The sequence below is a fragment of the Macrobrachium rosenbergii genome, chromosome 25 (assembly GCF_040412425.1).
Source record: "Macrobrachium rosenbergii isolate ZJJX-2024 chromosome 25, ASM4041242v1, whole genome shotgun sequence".
Taxonomy (NCBI): domain Eukaryota; kingdom Metazoa; phylum Arthropoda; class Malacostraca; order Decapoda; family Palaemonidae; genus Macrobrachium; species Macrobrachium rosenbergii.
Window position 1 is genome coordinate 47067075 of NC_089765.1, and position 25879 is coordinate 47092953.

At 46.1% G+C, this 25879-nt stretch overlaps 1 protein-coding gene across 1 annotated transcript in view; it reads right to left on the minus strand.

The window, feature by feature from the left end:
• Window positions 1-25879, minus strand: part of Rassf (Ras association family member) — a 138298-nt gene that overhangs the window by 106174 nt on the left and 6245 nt on the right. Inside the window, exons 2-4 of the mRNA XM_067127564.1 lie at window positions 22259-22353; window positions 21028-21161; window positions 16575-16650 (exon numbers count right to left, since the gene is read on the minus strand). Coding sequence (XP_066983665.1) covers window positions 16575-16650; window positions 21028-21161; window positions 22259-22353 — 305 coding nt within the window. The remainder of the gene's footprint in view (window positions 1-16574; window positions 16651-21027; window positions 21162-22258; window positions 22354-25879) is intronic.

Consider the following 25879-nt stretch of genomic DNA (forward strand, 5'->3'; position numbering starts at 1 on the left):
CTTTGTAGAAGACATTCGTCTGCACCTTGCAATCGCCTCTGCAGCCTGTCGCAAAAAGCCTTTTGCTGACTAGGAGCCTAACAGTCTGAGGCCTGTCAGAGCCCGAGTGGACAACCCTTGGTGGAATCTGAGGAAGTGGGGTTGTCTGAGCAGCAATTGTTTTTATGGAAGGAGTCTTGGATAATCCACCAGGAGCCAAATCAGATCTGGTAACCATTCCTTGTTAGGCCAAAAGGGAATGACTAGGGTCATGGAGGTGCTCTGCTTCGTCAACTTGTTGATTACCTCACTGATCATCCTGAAGGGAGGGAAGGCATACACATCTAGGCCTGTCCAGTCCAGGAACATGGCATTGTCGCCCATGCTCTAGGATCAGGGACCGGAGAGCTAAAGTGGAAGGCAGTGATTTCTCGACATTGCGAAGAGATCTACAGTGGGTCTGCCCCATAGTTTCCACAGATCGTTGCAGACTAACAGGTCTAAGGTTCATTTAGTCCGAAGGACCTGTTAGAGGTTGCTTAGCTCTTCCACAATAACATTTATTCTCTCTTGAATGAACCTGGTAATAAGAGTGACTTGATTTTCCCCCGCCCACATAAGGAGATCCCTCGCTGTCTTGTACAGAGAGAAGGCGTGAGTGCCCCCATTTGCAAATGTAAGAAAGTAGAGTGGTGTTGTCCACATGCACTATTATCTTCTTGCCACAGGCTAGGTCTGAGAAGGCTTGAAGGACCAGGTGAACAGCTCTCAGTTCCTTTACATGGATGTGAGACTTCTATTGCAACGTTGTGCATGTTCCGGAGACTTACCGGCCATCCAGGAGAGCACCCCAGCCTAGGTCGGAGGCATTTGAATAAAACTGAAGGTAGGGGCTCACTGGAAGAGACTTCCCTTCCTGAAGTCTTTCTTTGCAAGACCACCACTGAAGATCCACTTTGATATCTGACATTATCGGGAAAATGAAAGTCTAACTGAGTCTTTCTGCAGTTTGCTTTCTGGAAAAACTGCAAAGGTCTCATGTGCAGTCTGCCTAGTCTCACAAACTGCTCTATAGGAGCAAGGGTCCCTAGGAGACTCATCAACTGCACTGCCGAGCAGGAAGGAAGTGCAAGGAACAGACTGACAGTCTGAAGACAGTTGTCGACTCTTTTGGGCAAGAGAAAAGCCCGAAAATTCCGAGAGTTCAGGATCATCCCTAAATAGGGAATCTCCTGAGTCGGTGTCATAAGGGGTTTCTTCTCGTTTATGATAATGCCTAACTCCTGCGTCAAGCGAAGAGTTGTTCTCAAGTCCTCCAAGCACTTCTACTCCGATGAAAAGCGGAGAAGCCAATCATCCAGGTACAAGCTGATGTTAATTCATAGAAGGTGAAACCAAATCCCTAGAGGAGCAAGGATTCTTGTGAATACTTGCAGTGCTGTCAAAAAGCCGAGGCACAGGGCCCGAAACTGTAGTACTGTCCTGAAAGACGAAGCATAGAAATTTCCCAAAGTCAGGATGAACAGGGATGTGAAAATACACATCTTGCATATCCAGTGTGACCATCCAGTCCCCCTGCTGCACTGAAGACATGACTGAGCGAACTGTCTCCATGTGAAACTTTGCCTTCGGGACGAACGCATTCAGGGCATTGCCATCCAAAATGGGCCTCCAGCACCCCGAGGCCTTTGGAACCACGAAAAGGCGGGGAGATGTCCAAGAACACGATCTCTTTCTGGCTTCGTGAGGTTATCAAAAAAGAGTATGCAGTGGCTGGGGAAGACGACACCAGCGCCCTACGCCTCCGTGCTCATGAAATCAGAGGGATTGCGCCCTCTTTAGCATTCAAGAAGAACCTGTCGGTTCAGCAGGTATTGAAGGCAGGGGTGTGGTCACGCCAGACCACATTCACCTCTTTTTACCTAAGGGACGTTACCCATCGGTCCTTGGATACCTTTTCCTTGGGGCCAGTGGTGGCTGCTCAATAAGTTGTGTAACTTACCCAGCTCCTATATAGAACAGAGTTGCGTCTCGTCTGTTGTACATGCATGATTGGGCGTGAAAGGTTAGTGACTGGGTCTCTCTTCCCTCCTATCATCCAACTTTTTACCCTCAGGCAGAGAGTTTAGGCCATATAAGCTGAACCAGACATTTGACGCAGGTGAGTTTCAATCCTTGAGTACCCTAATCTTTGTTGCCTTCCAGGTACACATTAGATGTAATGTCCCCTCTTTCCCCTGCAAGGCGGGGAAAGGGTTGTGGGCTGATTACCAAACCCATTCTTTATGTTGGTCCTTAGTCCCTGACGTTTCCCAATCACCCCTTATGTGGCTGGGAAGGGTTCTATCTGGCTTTCACCTCGCTGTGTGCTTGTTTACCTACCGTAACCTTGTCACAGCAAGGACGGTCTAGTAGACTGGTCCGTGACACCACAGTTCTCACAACGGTGATCACGGTCCAGTGGCCATGTCCTCCTGGCTCTTACCCCAGGAGAACAAAAGGTGTGGCTGAACTTCCAGTCATTCAGAGACCTCCAATCAGATTCCTCCCACCGAATCTTGAGTCCCCATATGTAAAGGACCAAGGGTTTGTATTTGTGTAGGAACAAATCGCATTTTTTAAAAGTAAAATGCATTTTTCCTAACATACAAACCCGAGGTCCTTTACTCAGGTTACCCACCTCAGCCTCCCCACAATCTGCCCTAGACCAGAAAGTAAAGTGAATGCGTGAAGCTGGGCGGTTGGTACCGTGGGCTTCCCACTGTTACCAACCACCTGCCCAGCTGGTAGTAATACCAACACATGCCTTGTGAGTCTTTAGCGGCCAGTTCAGCTTCGCCGAAAGTATTCCCGCCCGTACAGGACAGTCACAACTCGACAGGGTCATTGTCTATGAAGTCAATCAGGGATGGGATCGTGAAAGACTCAAACCGAGCGTCAGGGACAGCTGGGTTTTGAGTCTTCACTACGAACTCTGGGAAAAATTCGAGCCTCACCGATGCCCACCCCCCTGAGTGTTTAACTGCAAAGGAAAGTCCCTGCAATTTGCTAATCCTCTTCGCCGATGCCAGGGCTAGCAGGAAGACGGTCCTGAGAGTCAGATCCCTGTCTGTGGCTTCTCGTAGTGGCTCGTAAGGGGCACGAGTCAGGCTCCACAAAACGAGAGACACTTCCCACTCAGGGGGCCTGAGTTCCCTGGGTGGGCAAGACCGTTCGAAGCTCTTCATCAGCAAAGATATTTCCAGGGAGGACGAAATATCGATGCCTTTCAACTTCAGGACCAAGGCTAAGGCCGCCCTGTATCCTTTTACTGCTGGACTGATAAGAGCTTCTCCCGATGAAGGTAGACGAAGAAATCCGCTACCTGCTGAAGAGTGGTTCCGACCACAGAAGACGGCCCACTTACCCTGGTAAACCACTGCTGAGGACTTCCTGAGGTATCCTGCCATCTCTGTCACTGCCCGGCGAGAAAAGACTCTCGCTCGCAAGAGATGGCGGGTAACCTCCAGGCGAGAAGAGACAGGGAGGCCATGGCCTGGTGGTACCGTTCTACGTGGGGCTGATGAAGCAGGTTGTGCCAGAAGGGAAGCTCTCTCAGAACCTCAGAGAACAGAGCCAGCAGGTCTGGATACCAAGCGGCCTCCAGACACTTGGAGGCCACCAGGATCATTCGAAAGTTCGTTGACACCAGAACTCCACTGAGAACTGGGCGAAGGAAACAGAATGCGGGAAAGGCATACACTTGGAGGTTGTCCCACGAGTGTTGGAAGGCATCTTCTGCAGCTGCCCACAGGTCCGGTACAATGGAGATGATGATTGGAAGCTTCCTGTTGTACTGGGTGGCTAACAGGTCCACTACTGGACACCCCCACAGGTTGAAGATACTGTCCGCCACACTCTGATGGAGGGACCACTCGGACCCCACTACCTGACCCCGACGGCTGAGCGTGTCTGCCAGAACACCCCTCTTGCCTGGAATCTGGCCGACAGCTCCACAGAGTGGGCGACTGCCCATTGGTGCACCTGCATCGTCAACTCGTGGAGCACGCGGGAGACAAGAACCCCTTGCTTGTTGATGTATGCCACTATGGTCGTGTTGTTGCTCATCAACGCCACCGAGTGTCCCATCAAACGGTCCTCGAAGCACTGAAGACCTAGGAACACTGCCTTCATCTCCAGGACGTTGATGTGAAGGCGCCTGTTGTGTTGGTCCCACACACCTGAAGTCAGCAACTCTTCCAGGTGTGCATCCCAGCCCTTCCTCGACACATCTGAAAAGAGAAGCATGTCTGGAGGGCAAGAAGACAGAGGTGTCTCTATGCAGAGGTTCCTGTCATCCAACCACCAGGCGAGATCGTCCCTCACCTCCTGAAAGATGGGGACAAGAACCGACTGGGGCTCCCGAGACTGATCCCAGAAGTCCCTCAGTCTCCACTGGAGAGACCGAAGGTGGAGCTGACCATGCGGAACGAGTTTCTCCAAGGACGACAGGTGGCCGATCACGACTTGCCACTGTTGAGCTGGCTGGTCCTGTTGCGCCAGGAACTGCCTCCCCACCTTCCTGAACGTGCTGATCTGAGCCTGAGAAGGAAAGACTCTGCTTGCTGCCGTGTTGATCAGCATGCCCAGATACTGAGTCCTCTGTTTGGGGGTGAGATCCAACTTCCGGACGTTGATCATGACGCCTATTTCGTGACACAACTCGAGGAGATGATCTCTGTCCTGTAGCAACTGCAAGCGGGAGCTTGCCAGGATCAACCAATCGTCGAGATACCTCGGTAGACGTATCCTGCACGAATGGGCCCAAACTGAAATGAGGGTGAACACTCTTGTGAATACCTGCGGAGCGATCGACAGTCTGAAACAGAGAGCCTTGAATTGATAGACCACTCCATTGAGGACAAAGCGAAGGTACCGACGAGACGATGGATGAACTGGTACTTGGAAGTATGCATCCATCAAATCGACCCTCAGCACGAAGTCGCCCTCCCTGATGGCTGACAGTACCGTCCGTACCGTCTCCATCTTGAACCGTGTCTGGCAAACGAAACAATTCAGGGGAGAGAGGTCAATCACTGGCCTCCAGCTCCCGGAAGCTTTCTCCACGAGAAAGATCCTGCTGCAGAAGCCGGGGGAACGATCCTAGACGACTTTGATGGCTCCCTTGCTCAACATAGTTTTGACCTCCTGAAGGAGGGCCTGTTTCTTCAGGGGGTCTTGGAGATAAGATGGGAACTGGACTGGAGTGTCGGTGAGGGGAGGCGGCAACTCGAAGGGTAGAGAATATCCCTCCCGGAGGACATCCACTACCCAGGTCTCCGCTCCGTATCGCTGCCACGTTGCCCAATGGCTTGATAGGCAACCCCCCCAACTGACGGCAGCATCTGAGGGGGCTCGCCGTCCCTAGTGAGCCACTCCCTTCTTCTTTGCCTTACCTTTCCTCTTGCGGGGGACAGGTTGGTGAAAGGGACCTTACGGTTCCTTCCACGGAGGCAAAGAAGGAGAGGACTGGACTTTACCCTGAGCGCCCGTCGAAGCACCAGACTTCTTTGGGGCTGGGGTGCTAGCTTGGTTCACCGACCGGGCCGCAGGACAAGAGGGCTGCGCCACACCTTTTGTCGCTGCCTGATAGACAAGACGGTCGCGTTCGTCGGCCTTTCTCTTGTCCACCGCAGCATCCACCTCTCCCCTTGGGAAGAGGGAGGTGGAGTCCAGAATGGGTCCATTGCACAGAGAAACTGCAGCTTCGGTGCCCACTGATCTGAAGATCCGGGATAACACCGCATCCTTTCTCTTCAGTACCAGGTTCGCCCAGAGGTTTGCCGTCTGGTAGGCTATAAAGGAGACAGCCTTACCCCCAGACTGGCAAAGACTCCTGAAGGTCGGGTCTTCGCTCTGAGCACCAGACGAAGACACAATTCTCGACAACGCAAAGGCCCAGTTGTCGAGTCAAGAGATCGCTTGGAGGGCAGACAGAGCCATACCCTCCAAAGCATTCAGCTCAGCTTGCGCGAGAAGTGCCTGCTCTCCCGTCAGCTGAGCCGAAGTGGCACCAGGTGCTAAACGAGTCAGTCCCGGCTCTACGACCTTCTGCTGCAGTGCTCCTTCTGATGGAACGTAGTACTTCTTCTGCCTTGGGAGAGGGGGAGGTAACAGCTTAGTGGAACGAGTCGAGCGAAGCGAAGACGATGGCCCTGAGACCAAGTCGTTCACCTGCTTGAGGACACTGTCTGCCAAGGGAGACCATGGTAGACCAAGAGAGGGTTTGGGCTCCCTCTTGGAAGCGTAGAAATCCTCCAACCTGGACGACTGTTCTTCCAAAGGAGCTGGAAGTGGTTCCTCCAGACCGCTGTGCTGACGGATCAGCACAACGACCTCTACAAAAGCCCTCTGCATTTCCAGAGTGTCCGGATCTCTCGGAAGAGGACCCTCCGAGAGACGGTCATCCGGAAAGGCCCCACCCGCAGGAGAGCCCGAGACAGACCCCATCTCACTGCCTCGTACAACAGAAGCGTAAGACCTCTCGCTTGCTTGGAGCGAGGGAGGGTCGGACGCACCTGAAGTTGATTGCCCAAAGGCCTCAGCCCCAGCAATCCTACCGACTCCCCGTTTCCTCCCGGAAAATCCCGAGGAAGTTGAGGGGGTGGGAGAGACAGAACGAACACTACCATCACGTACGCTGGTATACCCAGTGGAGGAGACGGATCCCTCAGAATCTCCTACCCGAAGTGGAGGATCATGAGGGGGCCTAGACGGACTTACTCGTCTGGGCAAGTGACAATCACGACGATCAGTGGATGGTCTCCTCACAGCCGATCCACGCTCCGACGCTGGATGGGCCTCTACACTGCGGCGTGCAGAGGAGACCAACGCAGGAGCGTGGACTGCCAATTGGAGGCCACTGTCCCTACCATCCGGGCGCGTTCCAGCCTTCTTCGACGTCGAAACAGACAAAGAAGGCTGCGGGGAGCCCTTCATGGTTCCTCCCGACGTCTTCGGGGATGAGACGTCCTTGGGCACCCTTCCCGCCGAACCTTTGTCCAATTTGGGAAAGGGCGATGGGCTGGGTGGAGGAGAAGCCCGAAGGCTCTTCCCCTTCTCCCGTTCCGTGCTCGAACTCGCAACAGGAGTCGAGACTGCGCGGTCTCCTGTAGGAGACTGTGCCTTCGGTGACGCTCGCTTGGGAGGCACCGAAACAGAACCAGTCCAGGAGGACAAAGCCCCCGAACCGTCTGAGGAGGGTACCGAGGTGTCCTTCACAGTGAGAGAACCAGCAGTCCTTCCCTGAGGGGAGGACTGTTCCCCCTTAGAAGAGCAAGTCTTCTTAGAGGGGGGAGGGACTGCCCTTCTCTCCCTAGCCCAATTGGACTTAGAAGAGGGAGGGGAAGAGGTAGACGAAGACGAAGACGAGGATGATGATGACGATGACGAAGAGGAAGACGAAGATGGGGATGGTTGACAAGCTCGCTTCTTTTTCCTCTTATCAAGAAGAGACAAGACCGCATCCCCCAGTTTACCGAAGACAGACCAGGGGTTGACGGGAACTGGGGCAGGGACAGCAGCAAGAGCAACTGGCCGAGGTGATTCGTGCTGAGAGCATCCGTTGGCAGGAACAATAGGAGACGCAGGGAATGTTGGGTGATCCGGAGTCGGCACAGGTAACGGTGGAAGCGAGGCAGGAGGCGTGAGAGCGTAGTCAGGAGGTGGAGTGACCGAACAGACCAGACCGGCCAGCTTCAACACTGAGATGGCAGGGGTAGGAACTGCACCATATGCATGATGAGTTCCCACCGAAGTTACCATGCTCCTCGGCAGCACAGCGGAGACGGTGGTGGTCGTGAGAGCATCCACCGTGTGAGTAGTGAGGGGAGGGAGCAGTACTCCTGCCCGCGCAGCAGAGCTGATATGCTCGAGGAGCGAAGGCAGATCAGGGTTGCCAACCATCCCGAGCGACTCCCATGCCTGACTCAAACCCGGCACAGAAACCAAACCTGAGGAAGACAAAGGCGGGCAGGGGACCCCCCCTAACCCAGGAATCAGGGACTCTGTGTGAGGGGGAAAACTGAGAGGAGTGTAGGCTAGGTCGACCGATCTCACCTTCTCTGTGACTGTGGATGCAGACACAGGGGACAGGGAGACAGCTTCCGTCTGGGGCAGTAAGGGAAGGCCATCGGGACTTGGATATGACTGAGAAGAATTAACAACTATCGGAGTCGAAGGAGCCGAAGACAGCCCCCACTGCTCGGGGGACCAAAGACTACACTCATCACAGGGGTCATCAACAGTACAATCAGGGGGGGTCCTTGCTCCCTTTACAACATTTTAAGCTAAGGGAGTCGGGGTCAGATTCCGCACTACAACGGAAGGCGCCACATTTCTTGTCCTTGCCAGGGCAAATCCAGTGCACAGGCTTATCCAAGTCATGGGTTTGTTAAAGATCATCCATATTACAAACATGCACAGATATACAGGGGGAACAAGCCAAAATGAAAACAGGAACAAACACACCGTGAAAAGGAAGCTTTAACATCCAGGAAAGTCCAAAGCAGAGTCAGGAAAGTAAAGTGAATGCGTGAAGCTGGGCGGTTGGTACTGTGGACTTTCCACTGTTACCAACCACCTGCCCAGCTGGTAGTAATACCAACACATGCCTTTTAAGTCTTTGGCAGCCAGTTCAGCTTCGCCGAAAGTATTCCCCTTATGTAAAGGACCAAGGGTTTGTATTTGTGTAGGAACAAAAGGCAGTTGTAAAAGCCCTCTGAGTGGCAATCTAGTACCTCTTCCACCACTCCCTTGATGATCAGGGATTCGACTTCCTGAAGGAGGTCCAAAAACTTTGTGGAACCTTCTGAAAATGCTGTCAAGGCAATTGGCAATGTTACTAAGGGAGGAGCTGTCACAAAAGGAATGGCGTAGCCCTCCTTGAGAACCTTGACTACCCAAGGTTCCGCTCCTCTGTAAAGCCATTCCTTCCAAAAAAGTAGAAGTCTGGCTCCTGCTTGGGGGCGGAGGCCTAACTTCTCATTTCTTGGGGTTTGTCTTGAATGAAGACTTCTTAATGGACTTCGTGGGAAGTTGCAAGTTTGATCTAAGTCTAGGCTGGGTTTTTACTTTTCCCCTAAGAAAGGCCTGGGGCTTTAAGGGGAAGAACGATCTCGATGTGGAAGGCACAGATTCCCTCGGACACCAAGTGGACTGTGCTAACAGGTCGGTTGTAGACTACTTCTGCAAGTCTGAAAGAATCTCCTTCACTGTGACTTGCAGAAAGAGGTGAGACTTATCCAAAGGAGCAAAAAGTAGAGCTGACTTCTGTGTCAGTGAGACTCCTTTCGAGGTGAAAGAACACCAGAGCTCTCTCTTTTTTAGCACACCCATTGAAAGGAGAGAGGCAAGTTCTGAAGAGCAGTCTCTAACTGCCCTATCAGCGCATGAAAGAACCCCCAGCCAATCAGAGGCAAAGTCTTCAGCAAGATCTGGACAGTCCTCGATCTTTCTCACTAGCGCCCCGACGGCCCAATCAAGAAACTAAAAGTCTCAAGAATCTTAAAAATGTTCTTGATAAGGTGATCAAGTTTGAGGGAGGAAAACATTATCTTAGCCACAGAAAAGGCTGTTCTACGAGCTGAATCCACCAGACCGGAGAAGTTCCCCTGGGAGGAGGCAGAGACTCCCAAGGAAGGAGCTTCCCCGATGGCATAGAACGAGTACCTCATCTCCATTAGCTTGCTGGGAGGAAAAGCGAATGTTGCTTTGCACTGCTTTCTCTTAGAGACCAGCCAGTCATGTACCTCTCAGCGAGCCTTCCTCGAGGAAGTGGAAAGGACTAGTTTAGGCAACTTGGTACCTTCAGATGACTGCTTCCCCATGAGGAAGGTAGAAGCTGGAGAAGTTGGAGCAGCAGGAACGAAGAAATCTGGAAAGCTATCCAAGAGAAATCTCAAAAGAGGAGAGTATGCTGAAGAGGGGATCGTATCCTGAACAACCTCTTCCTCCTCTCAAGAGATAGGTAACAAAAACGTCTTTGGTTTTGGGAACTATAGAGGTTTTCTTCAAGAAACCCACGAAATCCATCAACTGACACGAGTGGGGCTAATGAATCTTCCTGAACTGATGATGGCGGCTGATGAGAGGAAGGCGCCGGGCGCTCAAAAGCGTAAGCCTGGTGTAAGCTGGCGGGCACCAGGCACTTGGAAGAAGTCGGGAGCTTTGGGCACTTATAGCACTCAGGACTGTCTCCCAACAAATGACGAGGGTGAGCTGGTTGCAAGAAGGTTGCAGGCTAACCTCCCTGTTCCTCTTGACTCCCAGAGGAGAGGTATCGCCAAGCTCTGCACGTCTCTTGAGCAAACAAAATGAGGCAGGGTGGTAATATGGGTGCTTCTTGTCTGGGCTGGAAGCTTGAATCTGAGGAAAGCTGATGCGCTGGAACGCCTTTCCAGTGGGAACGAACGACAGGATCGACAGAGCCAGTGAGCAAACCCCACCAGCCTTCCTTGGACCTCCGGTATGTCTTCTCCCCAGTGCGGGGGAGTGGGACAGGGACCTTTGTCTAGGAGTACTGGTGAGATGGACAGCCACCTCCTGAACATTCACAACACTCTGACTTCTCACTGCACTGTCACTATGCATATTTTTCTCCGTTAGAGATCTAATAGCGGACCCCATCTCCATAATGGTATTGGATAATAATCCAAACTTCTGATCAAACCTTAATTTGAGGCTGGCAATGGCGTGGAGAGCGGAATCATGGGAACCTGGATCAGTAGCAGGTGGTAAAGTAGGAGGACTGAGAATGGGATAAACAGGAGGAATTAGAGGAGTAACAGCTGTATCATCCCCTACACTAGCAAAAGGAGTTTATTCTGTACTGGCCCTATTCTCAGCCTGAAGGGCTGCCTTTTTCTTTCTCTCTCAAGTTTTTCTAGATGAGATTTTAAGGTTTTCCATTTTTTATCCTCCCAATCCTGACACTCTATGTAAAGTAATATCCTTACTACACTCTTGCCCCCTATACAGTATTTAGTTCATTTAGTATGAGAATTGTAAGAAAGCTTGGTTAACCTAGTTTTATAACCCCCAGAACAGAAGCGAATAATGGATAAACTAGAATCCAACATGTTAACTAAAGCAATTCTAAAGTTACCCACAAAAATTAATCCACCAATGATTGAAAGTCACAACAACAAATTCTGAATACTTCACTAAGATCGGGTAAATAACTATTTGAAAAGTGATGAGCAACTGCAGAAAAACTTCCGGTGTTGATTGGAAGCCGGCAGGAAACAAACTGAGCTCTCTGCTAAAACGATAGAAGCGCTGCCGCATGAGTTATGAATTTTTAAGCTGCCACAGATTGGGAACCAATAACTATGTAATTACTTGGTATGTTACTCATATAAAATTGCACACTATCACAACAGAAACAAATGGAAGGAAAAAACCAGAAGCAAAGTGAACTGTAGAACAGCCGGCTAACATCAGGCAGAGGAGGAAAAAGTATGTCTGTCTTGGAACGAGGCTATATGGCAAGCGGCTGCATTACTCAGTAGTGGAAGGTGGTAGGGTATCCTTCACCCCTCCCTCCAGTAGTTAACTATCAAACAACCTTGCTGTTTTAGCACAGCCTGCTCCAGCTCACACTGAAGGTAATTCCTCATGTAAAGACTGACGGTTTGTACTCATGTAGAAACAATTTGCCTATTCACGTATTTTTTTGTTGAGCAATATTCAATAATTATTGTATTTTCATGTTATTTTCATGACTAAATACATTTTTTATGATAAAAAATTATTTAATTTTCAAATATTAATATCAATGTAAACACGTAAACACAGCAAAATATCAATGAAATGTATTTTTTTCACTGCATATTTAAATATTTCTTAACTCAGAGAGAGAGAGAGAGAGAGAGAGAGAGAGAGAGAGAGAGAGAGAGAGACTTATGTAAGCTCAGGGAAAAACTAGGTTTGTAAACTTTGCCCTGGTAATAAACTGGTTTTCTCCCGTCCTTACAGAAGGGACCTCCTTATAGTGAACCCTCCCGGTGGCTACAGCTCCCTAAACCGGTTTTCTTACCTCGTTATAACGCCTGCAGCCGCTCTTGAAAAACCCTTCTTTCGGAGCAGTGCTTAACAGTTTGAATCCTGTTAGGGCCTGAGAAGACAGGTTTTGGTGGAACCGTTGGAAGTGTGGTTTCCAGAGAAGTTGTTGCTTCTGTGGCAGCAGTCTCGGGAAGTCCACAAGAAGTTCCAGCAGATCCTGGAACAACTCCTTTGCTGGCTAGAAGGGGGCTATCAAAATCATGGACAGGTTTTAATGAGACCAGAATTTGCTGAGGACTTGTCTCACCAAACTGAATGGGAGAAAGGCATACATGTCTTTGCCTGACCAGTCCTGCAGCATTACATAAGTCACCCATGCTAAGGGATCTGGTACTGGAGGGCAGAAGAGAGGAAGTCAGTGATTCCTGGAGAACGCGAATAAATCTATCATTGGTTTCCCCTGAGCTTCCACAGATCCAGACAAACCAACGGGTCTAATGTCCATTCCATGGGAAGGATCTGTTTCTGACGGCTCAATTCGTCCTCCAAAACACTGAGTTTCCCCTTGATAAAGCGTGTTATCACTTGTGTTGTTCTGGTGTAACCAGAGAAGAAGAACCCTTGCTGTTTTGTACAGGGAGGAAGAGTGAACCCCGTTTCTTGATGTACGTCAGTGCAGTCGTGATGTCTGGATGCACTGCTACAGTCTTCCAGCGCGCTTCTGAGACAAAGCACTGTAGACCCAGAAATACTGCCTGTAACTCCTTTACATTGATGTGCCAGTTTTGCTGTTCTTGAGACCAGGTACCTGACACTTCTTTTGACCCTAAAAGAGCTCCCCAACCTAAGTTTTAAGCGTCTGAAAAGAACTCTAGGCTGGGGTTCAGAGGGAGAAGAGATATCCCTTCTTATAGCCTCTTCCTGGAGCTCCACCAACGAAGATCCTCTTTGATTTCTACTGTTATCGGGAACACAAACGAGTCCGGGAACTATTTCCTGTTATAGCTGGCTCTAAGGAAGAACTGCAGGGGTCTCAGGTGTAGTCTTCCCACAGGGACGAATTGTTCCATGGATGAGAGGGTACCTAGAAGGCTCATCCACTGATTGGCTGAGCAAGAATCTAGTTCCAAAAATTCGTTTACTGTTTGAAGACACTTGTCTATTCTCCTCGGGCCTGGGAAAACCCGAAAATCCCGAGAGTTAACCATCGTTCCTAAATAAGGAATCTCCTGAGGAGTCAGGGGAGACTTGTCCCGATTGATGAGGAGACCTAAGTCTTTGGCCAGGAGAAGAGTTCTGCGGATGTCCTCCGTACGTTGAACTTCCGAGCGGGAACGTAGTAACCAGTCATCAAGGCATGGAGAGATCCTTATACCCATCAGATGAAGCCACTTTGCTAGGGGAGCCAATACCACGGTAAACACTTGAGGAGCCACTGAGAGACCGAAGCACAGAGCCTGAAATTGGAACACCTTGCCCTGAAACACAAACCTGAGGTACTTTCTCGAAGCAGGATGAACTGGAATATGAAAGTATGCGTCCTGCATGTCGATGGACACCATCCATTCTCCCTGGCGAATGGATGCAAGGACTGTCTGGTTTGTTTCCATCTTGAAGGTTGTCTTTTTGACACAGAAATTTAGTGCACTTACATCCAAAATACGTCTCCAGCTCCCTATTAGCCTCTTTCTGAACAAGAGACTCGACCTCTAGCAAGAGAGCAGCAAATCTCTCCGAGCCCGGAGAGTAAGCTGTCAATTCGACAGGCTTGCGGACTAGAGGAGGTTTGTTCAATAAGGGGATGGTGTAGCCCTCCTTCAAGACAGACACTACCCAGGATTCCGCTCCTTTTTGTTCCCACCGTTCCCAAAAGAGCAGGAGCAGCGTTCCTACCCGAATAAGGAGGACTATATCCTCACTTCTTGGTGGAAGGCTTAGAGGAAGACTTCTTGATGGAATGCTGTGGGAAACGGGTACTTGCTTGTCCTAGTATACGGTCTAGAACGGGGAGCTCCGAAAGAGAGTAGGCTGCAGAAGGGTCAAAGATTCGAGAGGAAGAGTAGAAAAATCATTGGGGCGTCTCGCAGATTGGGAGAGTAGGTCCTGAGTGGTCTTTTTCTGCAGGTCAGAGGCAATGTCTAGTACTGTACTCTGAGAAAAAAGATGCATCTTATCCAATGGGGAGAAGTGGAGAGCCGACCTCTGAGATGGAGTGACACCTTTTGAAGTAAAAGACCACCATAGTTCTCTTTTCTTAAGTACACCCATGGCATACAGAGCAGCTAACTCCTGTGTACTGTCACGAATGCCCGTCAGTACAGGAAAGCACTCCTAAAAGGTCTGAGGAAGTATCTTGACGCAAAAAAGAGCAGTCTCTAATCTTGCACACTAGTGCGCCCACTGCCCAGTCTATGAAGCTCATTACTTTGAACACCTTAGAAATATTCTTGAGAAGGTGAGCAAGTTCCGAAGCTGAAAACATAATTTTGGCCGAGGTGAAAGCTGATCTCCTAGCCAAACCGATAAGGCCACAGGTCTCCCTGAGAGGAGGCAGAGACTCCCAGGGAAGGCGCTTCTCTCGTTGCATAAAACATATAACTTGACCTAGACAACTTGGAAGGCAGGAAACAAACTGCTTTACCTTGCCCCCTCTTCTCTGAGAACCATCCTTCTACTTCGTTCAGTGCCTTCTTCACTGAGGAGGACAGAACCAGTTTCGGTAACCTCGAAGAAAAGCTGAGGGAGCTTCCATAAGGAAAGTTGAAGCAGGAGAGGAGGGAGCAGCCGGCAAAAAGAAGGTTGGGAAGGTAGCTAGCAGGAACTTCAATAATGCAGAGTACGCAGACGAAGGAACATCCTGATCTGGAACGACCTCTTCTTCAGAAGAAACAGGAGAAAGCGATGAAACAGGAGAAAGCGGTAAGTCCACTGCCGTCTGAGCTGTAGGAGGAGCTTTCTGAAGCAAACTTAGAATGCTATCTAGTTTGCTCTGGATCCGGTCAACCAAAGGAAGAACACCGTCCGAGCAACACTACAAGACGGTGGAGGAGTGGGCGCCAACCAGCACTCAGGGAGCATTGTAGAGACGGGAGCCAATGACGAAACTTGATGGCGAACGGGCACCAACGGGCGCTCATCTGCAAATGGGAGCTTGGGTGCTTCAGCGCTAGTTGCTGGCCGCTTGGGCGCTAAATGTAGAGGTGATGGTGCTGGGCACACAACTCCTGATGAAGGGGTTCCCTTGTGCAAAGAAGAACGTCTACGCGCCACAGATCATCTGATGTAGCACAAGAGCATTGCTCCGCGCTATCCCAGTGACTGCAAGAGGGGCAAGAGGGGCACGCTGAATCCTTGCCTTTCTTACAAGGCACAGAAGAGATCGCAAAGTCCACTGAGGGCCCGGGACTAAAATCCTCAGAGCTGGAGGACATGCAGTGAGCACTCACTTGAAGGCCTTTCCAATGGCCTTTGGTTGCAGTCTGGGATTCATCAACAGACTGAACCAAGGGGGTGACTGCTCGGGGGCAGACCCCACCAACCTCCCTTAGGTTACCACCTCCACTACCACTGCACTAGCACTGGGTGCTCTGACTCACTTTTATCCATCAACACTTTCACTGATAATGCTAATTTTGCGATTGATTGCATAACAAATTCAAAGCGCGTCAATTTCGACTCCAGACTAACGATAGTGATGGGATTGGAAATGTGAGAGCCGGGTACAGGAGAGGATTGCACAGGTGGAGGAGATGGAATGGGATCAGAAGAAATTACAGGTGTAATTGCATCTGACTTAGCGGATGAATCCTGACTAGCTAAGGCTTTACTAGATTCCCTAGCAATAGCTTTCCTCTTCCTATCTCTAGCCAGTTTCTTAAGATGTGAATCTAAAGTTTTCCACTTCTTTAAATCCCATTCACTACATTCTTCACATCATAAACCAACGGAACATGTTTGTCCCCTACATTGAACACAAATAGTGTGAGTCATAAGATTCTTTAGTAAACCTAGTATTGCAGCCCTTGCTTCAATACCTAATACTAGAACTACTAGTGTCAGACATCATGGAAAAAATTCAAAGACAAGTCCAAAAAACGGGCAAAAAGTCGTAAACCGATGATCAAAACTCACCTATCACTATCTAAATTGTGCGGAAAGGCTACGAAAATAAATACTTCACCAATCGCAGATAACAAGACAACCAGCAAGGTATAAATTTCAAAATTCAAGCTGCTGCCAACCACAGTCCTTCAACCACTGCTGGAAGAAACAAATTGAAGCTCTTTGCTATGTTGTACCTCTTCTTCCCCCGAAAGTGGGCATGGCACATTGCCATAACCAAAACAAACTAGCATGAGCCGCAATTTCAAAATTTTAAGCTGCTGGTTAAAAGAAACTAACAGCTATGCAATTACGGGGTAAGTTACTTATATAAAAACACTATTTAAAAAAATAGTCTGGAAAAAACACAAATCTAAATGGCAATCAAGTTTTAAATACTGTAAAAAAAAACAGGGATACTATTTCAAAATAAAAAGTCAACTTCAATTTACCTCTCTGCTTTTGAGCTCTCCGGGTTTGCCTTCATAGTATTGATTGTAAGCTTTTAACTTGCCTTCTAGATGAGACCTGTAATAGAAAAATTGATATGGTTTATTTCCTTCAAATATAGACCTAACTGCCAGAACTTACATACACAATCTCCAACTAAAACCATTCCACACCCAAGAAACTAATACAGTACTACACCTCATGTCTACTGAATAATAACCACTCTATTTTTCTTGGTATGTGATTCTTTTGGATTAAAGGATGCAAGTTTGAACAAAAGACTTTTACTAATCAATGATGACTAGCACACTTCCACAGGATTACTGTACCCAACTTCAAAGTACTTTCCAAAGCTTTGCTGTATTTACTAATAAAACTAATTTCATGAGCTCAATAAGCAAAGCTACTGAAAGTGATTCACCATTCATCTTCTCTCAAATATGAAATGAACTATCTTCATGCTCTTCTGTCCAGTGCTCTCCCTGCCCGAACTCTCAATAGGTCTAGGTCTTCTTCTATCCCCTTTTTTCCTTTGCCCTTCCCACAGGTCTTTGCCCCGCCACCTCCCTATCTACTATTTCTCTGACCCACTGTTTCTCATCCCAAATTTCTATGTGAATCAATAATCCCAAAGTACTCTGGCCATGAATCTTATGCTATGGCTGCACCTTTTCAGGATCTCTATTTCCACCGTCAGTGTCCCTGTTCATGCTGCATCGAGTAGCATGGGCATTATTTACCTATTCTAGTCTATTAATGAGCCATTTTTTTTTCACCAACTCAACCCCTGTATTGCAGGCTAGTACATCCCCAATGTAACAAACACTCTATCTCATCTATAACCAACGTGCCTATAACAACAGGGTTCTCAATCCCCACCTCTTTCTTGTACTACATTTTGGGCATCAAAACTCTCATACTCCATGTATATTTTTTAATCCTGAATACCTTTTATGACCCCACCTATTAAAATTGACACACACTATATAACCATCGCATTACCTTTCTCTTAATTTTTTCTCTGCCCCCTTTCTGGTCACCTTAAGCTTTGTTTTGTTAATGCCAATTTTCAATCCTTTACGATCTATTCAACTCTTATTTTTTAGAAATCTTTTAGATAAAGATATTTATCCACAATTTCTTCCTCCCCTTATGGTATGTTATCCACCTAAAGCAGATCGGATGGGCCCCCTTTCCTGCACTCACCTGTACCTTCTTCCATTACTATGACAAAGAGGTTCAGTGTTAACCCATGAGGGACACCAACTAACATCAGCATCGAATTCTTCCGATCCACTTACCACTCTTCACTTGACACCTAGTTTATAAGTCTTTCTGGTACCATCTACCTTTGTACTGCCTATATATTGTAAATGTCTCAATACTCCCTAATACACCTTATCAAAATCCTCAAATATGAAGTACAGCATAATACATGCCTCTTTGTTTGGTACTTTACCCATAGTTGCCTCTATACAGACTGCTCTTTGTTGTGTGTCATATGTGTAAGTGCATGATAATTTACCTAACTCTGCTGCACTAGGTATCTTACATAACTCAGCATGGGAAATCTCATATACTCTAGTACTTAAGTTCAGATCAAAGTACTACAATGTATAAGTACTACTGAATCCTATTTCAACTACCTAAAAGACTATGATTCTGCCGATTCTATCTCATGTAATGGGATATGATTCCTTGTATTCTCATGTGTGCTGTACTGTGTTGTTCATAATCTCATGTTTGTATCTTTCACTCTCTCTTCTCTTGCTACAATGTATGCTCAGCAATAAAGCAGCTAATGGATGATTCTCTGTAACTGCTGATCTACAACTAGGATATTTCAACAGTAACTAATCTCCACCATTTCAGGTAAATATTGGTGACACCGAATGGTAGCAGAAATACCGGCCTTCAATACTATTATTGGCAATGAGGATGGGCTTCAAACTCACACACACACTCCTCTTGTTGACTATTACTTATTTTAACCAATTTCTATGCCTTTCCTCCAGCACATTTCCAGTATTTTTATAGCATGATCAAGTAGTCTTATCTGCAATTTTCACACTTCAGTACATCCCATTTTCCATTGTATGCCATGACTGTAAGGCTCTTTTCCCCACTCTACTTATCTTTTCCTTTACACAGTTTTCTAAGCAGCTCATATGCCACCAGCTTTCTTGCTGCCTATATCAAGTCACTTGCTATCCCAGATGGCCCAAGGGCTTCTCTATTTTTCTTCTTCCTGAGGGGCCTTCAACTTACTCTATTACGTGGCTACTGGTCCCTCTAATTATGCCATCCTCCAGTTTGTATTCATTTTCTTCATTCAGGTGGTCTGGAGAATACTGGCTGGCTCAATCATTCCAGTATCTGATTTTTTACTTTACTTTCTCCCTTTTTCTCATTCACATATTGCCCCTCTGACATCTTTTTCCATCTGTCCTCAGTAATTTAGTGTTACATTCCGACTCAATTCTGCTCAATTCCTCCTTTTTGCCCATTTCTTTGTATACATCTTTATCCTTTTCCCTGCCTGTACTCTGCCAGGGATTGACTGGTTTTTTTTCTATCTTTCTAACTCTCACAAATCAGTACAATCCTTTTCTTCAATACTGTCAGGAGTGGATATGATTACAGTTGTTGGTAATTTTGGCTCTCACTCACATTGTGGTAAACAAATGTATCGAACTTATTAAAAAAGTTAGAGATCATTACTATACCTGATGTTTAAAATCTTGAAAAGTTCACTTTACGTCTATCAGACAGGATTGTTGGCCAAGAATTCAAATATGGACAGGACTCCAGTCACCAGCTGAAGTTAACTCTACCAAGAGGTCGTCCCAGTCAACTTGAACAAAATAAAAGGGTAAATAACTCATCCATCTCACTGTCTGCCCTAGTCCTCCATCCTGTTCACATTTGAATTAAGTTGAGTGCATTTCTTAGGCATTAAAATTGATAATACAGTATATTCACTGTGCCTTTAGGGTTGTCAGTTCAACAGATAAGACCCAGCAACAAGAGGGGAGCCTGGCATGACAATTACCTAGCTCAACCATGTCAGCTGCTCAAAATCTTACAAGTGAGGACTCCAAAACTGGGAAAAATGTTTCAAAAGAAAATCAAGAACCTCTAGTTATTTACTATAAAGCAACCCCACATGGCTGAGTTATGGTCAGACCTAGGTATTAGCTCTCGAAAGTGCCTCACCCATGGCAAAAGGCTAAAAAATTGGGGGGCACTGTCTTTGGATCCTTTCTGGATACAGTGCTGCCTGAGCAATATACACAATACAAGGACACCAGCATCCTTTACTGTCACCTCAATGACAAGTGTTACAATATACCGTACTTGTCACCAAGGTAACAAAATTTCTAACGTCAGTTCAAACTCTGCATTTCCTGAGGATAACAAATAGCCTGGTTTGGGAGCAGGGTAAAAAGGAAAGAGAAATCAGATGAATAGTAAGATATATTACTGGCAGGATGTAACTTTATCGGGAGGTCCAGAAAATCACTGGAGAACAATTAGAGCTGAGGATTTCAGGCTGAGAATTACTGTAGAGAATGATTATGATATTAAAGAATAACCTTTGGTGTTTGAACTTTGGCTAAAAATACAAGATCTTACTTTCCATGCAGCAGAGGTCTTGCCTAACATTTTTACACCAGATTTTTCTTTTATAGACTCAGAACTGGGACAAGTTCTCGCAACTCTTCTGCCATGTGCCCTTTCCTTCAGAATTCCTATTCAGTCTCAGTTCAAGTCCACTGCCACATGCAAGAAATTGCAATATATAGTACTGTACCTTATCATTCATATTTGTGATGGGTGGCCTAGCCTAATTTACTTCACTGTACCCAGTTTGAAGTTTGAAGTAAAGTCCGAATGTTTTATGGGCCTTCACAATGCTCTTTACCCTCCTACTCCCCAACCTACAACATGTACTTTACTGAGTAGCTGTTCCTCATCTCTTCTTATCACTTGCCCAAACCATCTAAATCATTGAGATGTCAGTATTTATTATTGTTGCATTCCAAAATCACACATTCTCAGTGTTCCCATTTTTGTTGTTAGTGGCCATGTCTCTGCAGACCCAAGCAGTACAATCCTTACTCATGCATCATTAATTCATACAATTTACCAGTATGGTATCTACTTTTACAGTATATACTGTACTTACAAGCAGTAAATCAGTAAATGTCCACTTATCTGCCCTTTCTGCAATCTTTCTATTTTGGTATCACCATCTCCCCTACTCCATTTGCTCTCTATTAGTTTAAACAAAAATCTATGCTCATTGTGTATTTTGAAATCCAGGGCATATCCTTTGACACTATCTGTTGCATTTGATACACTATACTAAGCTCACCACCACATCTTTCCACAGCATCCACAAGTGTAAAACAATTATGGTATTCTATAATCTAAAACTGCACAAACACCTACCTTTTAACCTGCCCATCTCTGTTCTCCACTTTGCCAAAAGATGTGTGACACTCGTTTCGTGTGCCATGCCCAAACAGTTGTGGGCCAAACAAGGCACCATAACAAGGATGGTGGCAGTATGGTACCCCTTTGTGCTGAAAACATTTTAAAATCAGTAAGACACAAGAATATATATTGTACATAAAAACAAAAAGTGTTCCTTCATATAGGCAAATGCACTCATAACTTATGACTTGTACTATTCAGAACGTGAACTGCATCATCTTTATGGCTAAACTAGAAAGCTTGCATAAATCCTCAGTACCTAGCATTTTAGGAAAAGGTCAAAACCTCATTTCTTTATTGTTAACTTACAATTTACATACATAAAGAGAACACAAGAAATTATTAATATCTTTGAAAGAACCTTCCTTGAAAGTGGACTAACAAAAGAAATTTAAATCGACAGTTCAAAAATATAACATAAGTGGCTTCATTTAGTATTGTGCTCGTGCACATGCAACATGGTCACTTTAGCAATACCAAAAGATTGTTAACCCTTTCGCTTATGACACTTATAAAGAATTATGTCCATGGGAAGTAGCAATGACTGGAGCAGGAAGCTTAAAAAATTTGTATACCTTTTTTTTTTATTGGAAGATGCATAGCTCCAACAAGTATCAAGCTAAACTGCTAAATTTTATTTTATTTTGCAGCTAAATGATTGCTCTATACAATGGCACAAAGAAGCCCCCAAAATAACTTTATGTGAGTAGAATAATGATTAGATATTACGATACAAGAAAACTTTGCACTTTCCTCAAAAAAAAGTTTTTATGGCAAGGAACATAGGATGAATGATGTAATTTTAGAATAAAAATGTAAAACTTTACAATTGCATTCATGTTACACATGTATAAAAATATATCAGGAAAACACACCAAAAATTATCCTCATCTTGGCTGCTGGTTCCTGCAATTTTCTTTTTATATTTGTGTACATCTTAAATGTGCAGCCTCATATTTGCATGACATCTATATCACTCACCAGTAAGCAAAAGGGTTAATGTCCCTAAGTGGTCTGGTTAAAGTACTTAATAACATGCAAAAAAAAAAAGCATGTTCTTCCTTGACAATTTATTTTAACTTAGATCTTTCAAGTCTAGCTTAAATTCCAAATGCAACCAAAAAGTTCACGCTGCATTAATCCAACCTAAACTATAGATGATATATTTTTGATATTCAAATATTACCTCAGCATGTTGGCCTGGGTTTAAACGCTTCCCACACTCTTCACAACGTAAGCAATTAGGATGCCAGTCAAAACCAAGAGACTGCTTTCTTTCAGCTGAAATTCAAAAGAAAAACTTCATTTACTTAATATTTACCATTTTTATTTATGAAAGCCTTCAATTACACTGTACATAAAATGTAAACTCCTCAGAGCCAAGAACTGCATCTGCTTTTTGCAATGGAACCTAAAGCACTTCCCATGAAAAAACACAAGTGGTAACAGAACAGAATATACAATCTGGGCAAAAGGCCAAGCACTGGGACCCATGAGGTCATTCAGAACTGAAAGGCAAACACAGTAAAAGGTTACAAAGGTGTAAACAGGAGGAAAACCTCACAGTTGCACTATGAAACAGTTGTCAGAAGAGGTTGGAAAGTAAGATGGAAAAAAGAATATGAAAGGAGGTACAAAAAAAAGGAATGAAAGGGGTTGCAGCTAGGGGCCTAATGGACGCTGCAAAGATCCTTAAGTAATGCCTGGAGTGCACCATGCATGAGGTGCACCCCCCTACAGGATACAAGTGGTATTAACTTTAGATCTAAACCTTCATGAATGCATAGTCAAAAATCAAAACTGGAGTCAAACAACAGAATAATTTGTAAAGTACACTAAAGTTAAAATTTTGCAAGTTTGCATACGATCTGCTTGTGGACTGTTCAAACTATAAACATGGAAGAATTAAGTTAACCCATTTAATGTTGACTCAAATAACTATTGTGCCATAATAAATTAGCTTTCAGGTCTTTGGGAAAGATATCACGTAACACACACTGGTATGGATACATCTCTCCCAGAGACTTGCAGCTAACACTGAGTGTGTTCTACATTTACCATATTCAGTAGCGTGTCTCTCACAATGATTAGTTGCAAGTCTTCAGGAATAAGCATACCATCAGTACTAGACATATAAATGGGAAATCTATGTATATTTATGAACAATAACATGACATTTTTATGATAAAATAAAGTTTTATATATACTTACCAAGTAATTACATAGCTATTGGTTCCCTAACCTACAGCAGCTTAGAAATTCGAAATTCACGCGGTGGCACTGTTATCGCTAGTGTGTAGGTGACAATCATCCTGCCACCATCCGGGACTCGAGGAAACAAACCAGCGGACAGCTCAATTAGTTTTATGCTCTTATGTTCATGCAAGGGGAGGAGGGCGGGCTCCAATCATGTAATTACTTGGTAAGTATATATAAAACTATTTTATCATAAAAATGTCATTTTTATATAAGTAACTTACCAAGTAATTACATAGCTGATTCCACATTGTAAGGAGGTGGGAAAGAGCATGGACATATTCTACTCCAAAACATTAAGTAATGAGTTTGAACTAGAAAGGTCGCTAACATTGAATGTATGTTTGTTGTTTCCTTACCTGTTGAGAGAGCTGCTGCAGGAAGGTACTGCCTCTGGTCGGCGCTTCTCTCAACTTGTAGTGGACGTGGCAGTATAGCCAAGGGTCGCCACTACATTAGTGGGAAACTTTGCAGCGGAGAAAGTACACCGTATGCTGACAAAGTTTCTAAAAGATGCCCTTGCCCTGGGTGAAGACCAGAATACAAAATGAAAACACTGTCACCTACACCACAGAATAAAACCAAAAAACCCAACCATTATCAAAGATAAAGTATGAACTGGTGGGTACTCCAGGTACAATGTACCCCCAGGCCTCCCAATGACTCAAAACCTCAAGTCAAGGTGAGTGGATAGCAAAGGAACAGATAGATTCCTCATGCTTCCTCTCCCAGCACCATGCCAGCCACGGATAAAGGTCCTAAAGTGCGACAATTTTCAAATACAGTTTCTACGTCCTTGATGTAGTGTGAGGCGAATATGGACTTGCATCTCCAGAACGTCGACTGTAGGATTGAAGAAAGAGACAAGTTGTGTTTAAAAGTGAGGGAAGTTGCTACTGCCCTAATTTCGTGAGCCTTAACCCTAAGTAGAGGAAAAGCTTCTTCCTGGATCTGAGAGTGGTCTTCTAATATTAATTCTCTCAGAAAAAAGGATATGGCATTTTTGGAGAGCAGGCGAACTGGGTTTTTAACAGAGCACCAGAGGTTGCTCGAAGGTCCTCTAATCTTTTCTGTCCTCTGAAAATAGTACCTGAGGGACCTCACTGGGCAGAGGAGTCTTTCTTCTTCCTCAGGCCCGAAGATATCCATAAGATTCTTGATGACGAAGGACCTAGGCCAGGGTTTAGAAGGGTTCTCGTTCTTTGCGAGGAAACCAAGAGAAAGAGAGCAGACTGCATCCTCTTGTGCAAAGCCTATTCGCTTGTCTATTGCTTGTAACTCGCTAACACGTTTGGCAGTAGCAAGAGCTGTTAAGAAGAGAGTCTTTTTCGTGAGATTCCTGAGGGAAACAAAACAAAGAGGTTCGAATTGAGGACCTGAGAGCCACTTCAGTACAACGTCAAGTTCCAAGAGACGTTGGAAGAATTATCTTTCTTGGACGTATTGAAGGATTTGATCAGGTCGGTGATATCTTGATTAGAAGACAGGTCCATTCCTCTGTGCTTAAAAATTGAGCTGAGCATCGACCTATACACTTTGATGGTAGAGGTCGATAGCTTCCTGATGGACTTTATGAATATCAAAAAGTTGGCTATTTGGCTTATAGATGTCTCCGAAGAAGAGACGTTATGGCAGCTGCACCACCTGCTCAAGACTGTCCATTTTGATTGGTAGAGTTTTGTAGAAGAAGCTCGTCTGCATTTCGCAATTGCCTCTGCAGCTTGTCTCAAAAACCCTTTTGCTCTGACAAGGCACTTGACAGTCTGAAGCCTGTCAGGGCCAGAGCGGATAATCCTTGGTGGAATCTGAGAAAGTGGCGTTGTCTGAGCAGAGACCGTTTTTGTGGAAGAAGTCTTGGGTAGTCTACCAGGAGTTGAATCAAGTCTGGAAACCATTCCTTGTTCGGCCAAAATGGGGCTACAAGGGTCATGAAGGTGTTCTGATGCGTTGACAGCTTGTTGATCACTTCCCTGATCATTCCGAAAGGAGAGAAGGCGTACACATCTAAATTTATCCAATCCAAAAACATTGCATCCGTGCTCCATTGGCGGAATTCTCGCGTGAGTAGGCGGGCGCTGGGCGTTCATCAGTGGAAGTCTAGCATGAGTTGGCGGGCGCTTGGCGCTCGGAAGAAGATGGGCTCTTAGAACGCTTATGGCACTCAGGACTGTCTTCAAAGAAATAGTGAGAATCAGGCTGGACTTGGAAAGCTGCAGGAAGGTTGAGGGCTAGTCTCTCTGTACCTCTTGACAGCCAGGGGAGAAGAATCGGTAATATTTGCATGTCTCTTGAGTGGGCGCGAAGAAGAGTAGCGATATGGCTTCTTGCACGGACTGGAAGATTCCGAATCAGAAAGTTGATGCACAGGAGCGACTTTCCAATGGCGTTTAGTCGAAGCCTGGGAGCGCACGACAGGCTCGACAGAGGGAGTGACTGCCCGTGGGCAAACCCCGCCAGCCTCCCTTGGATCTCCGGTATGTCTTCTCCCCAGTGCGGGGGGAGCGGGACAGTGACCTTTGTCTAGGAGTGCTGGTGGGACGGACAGCCACCT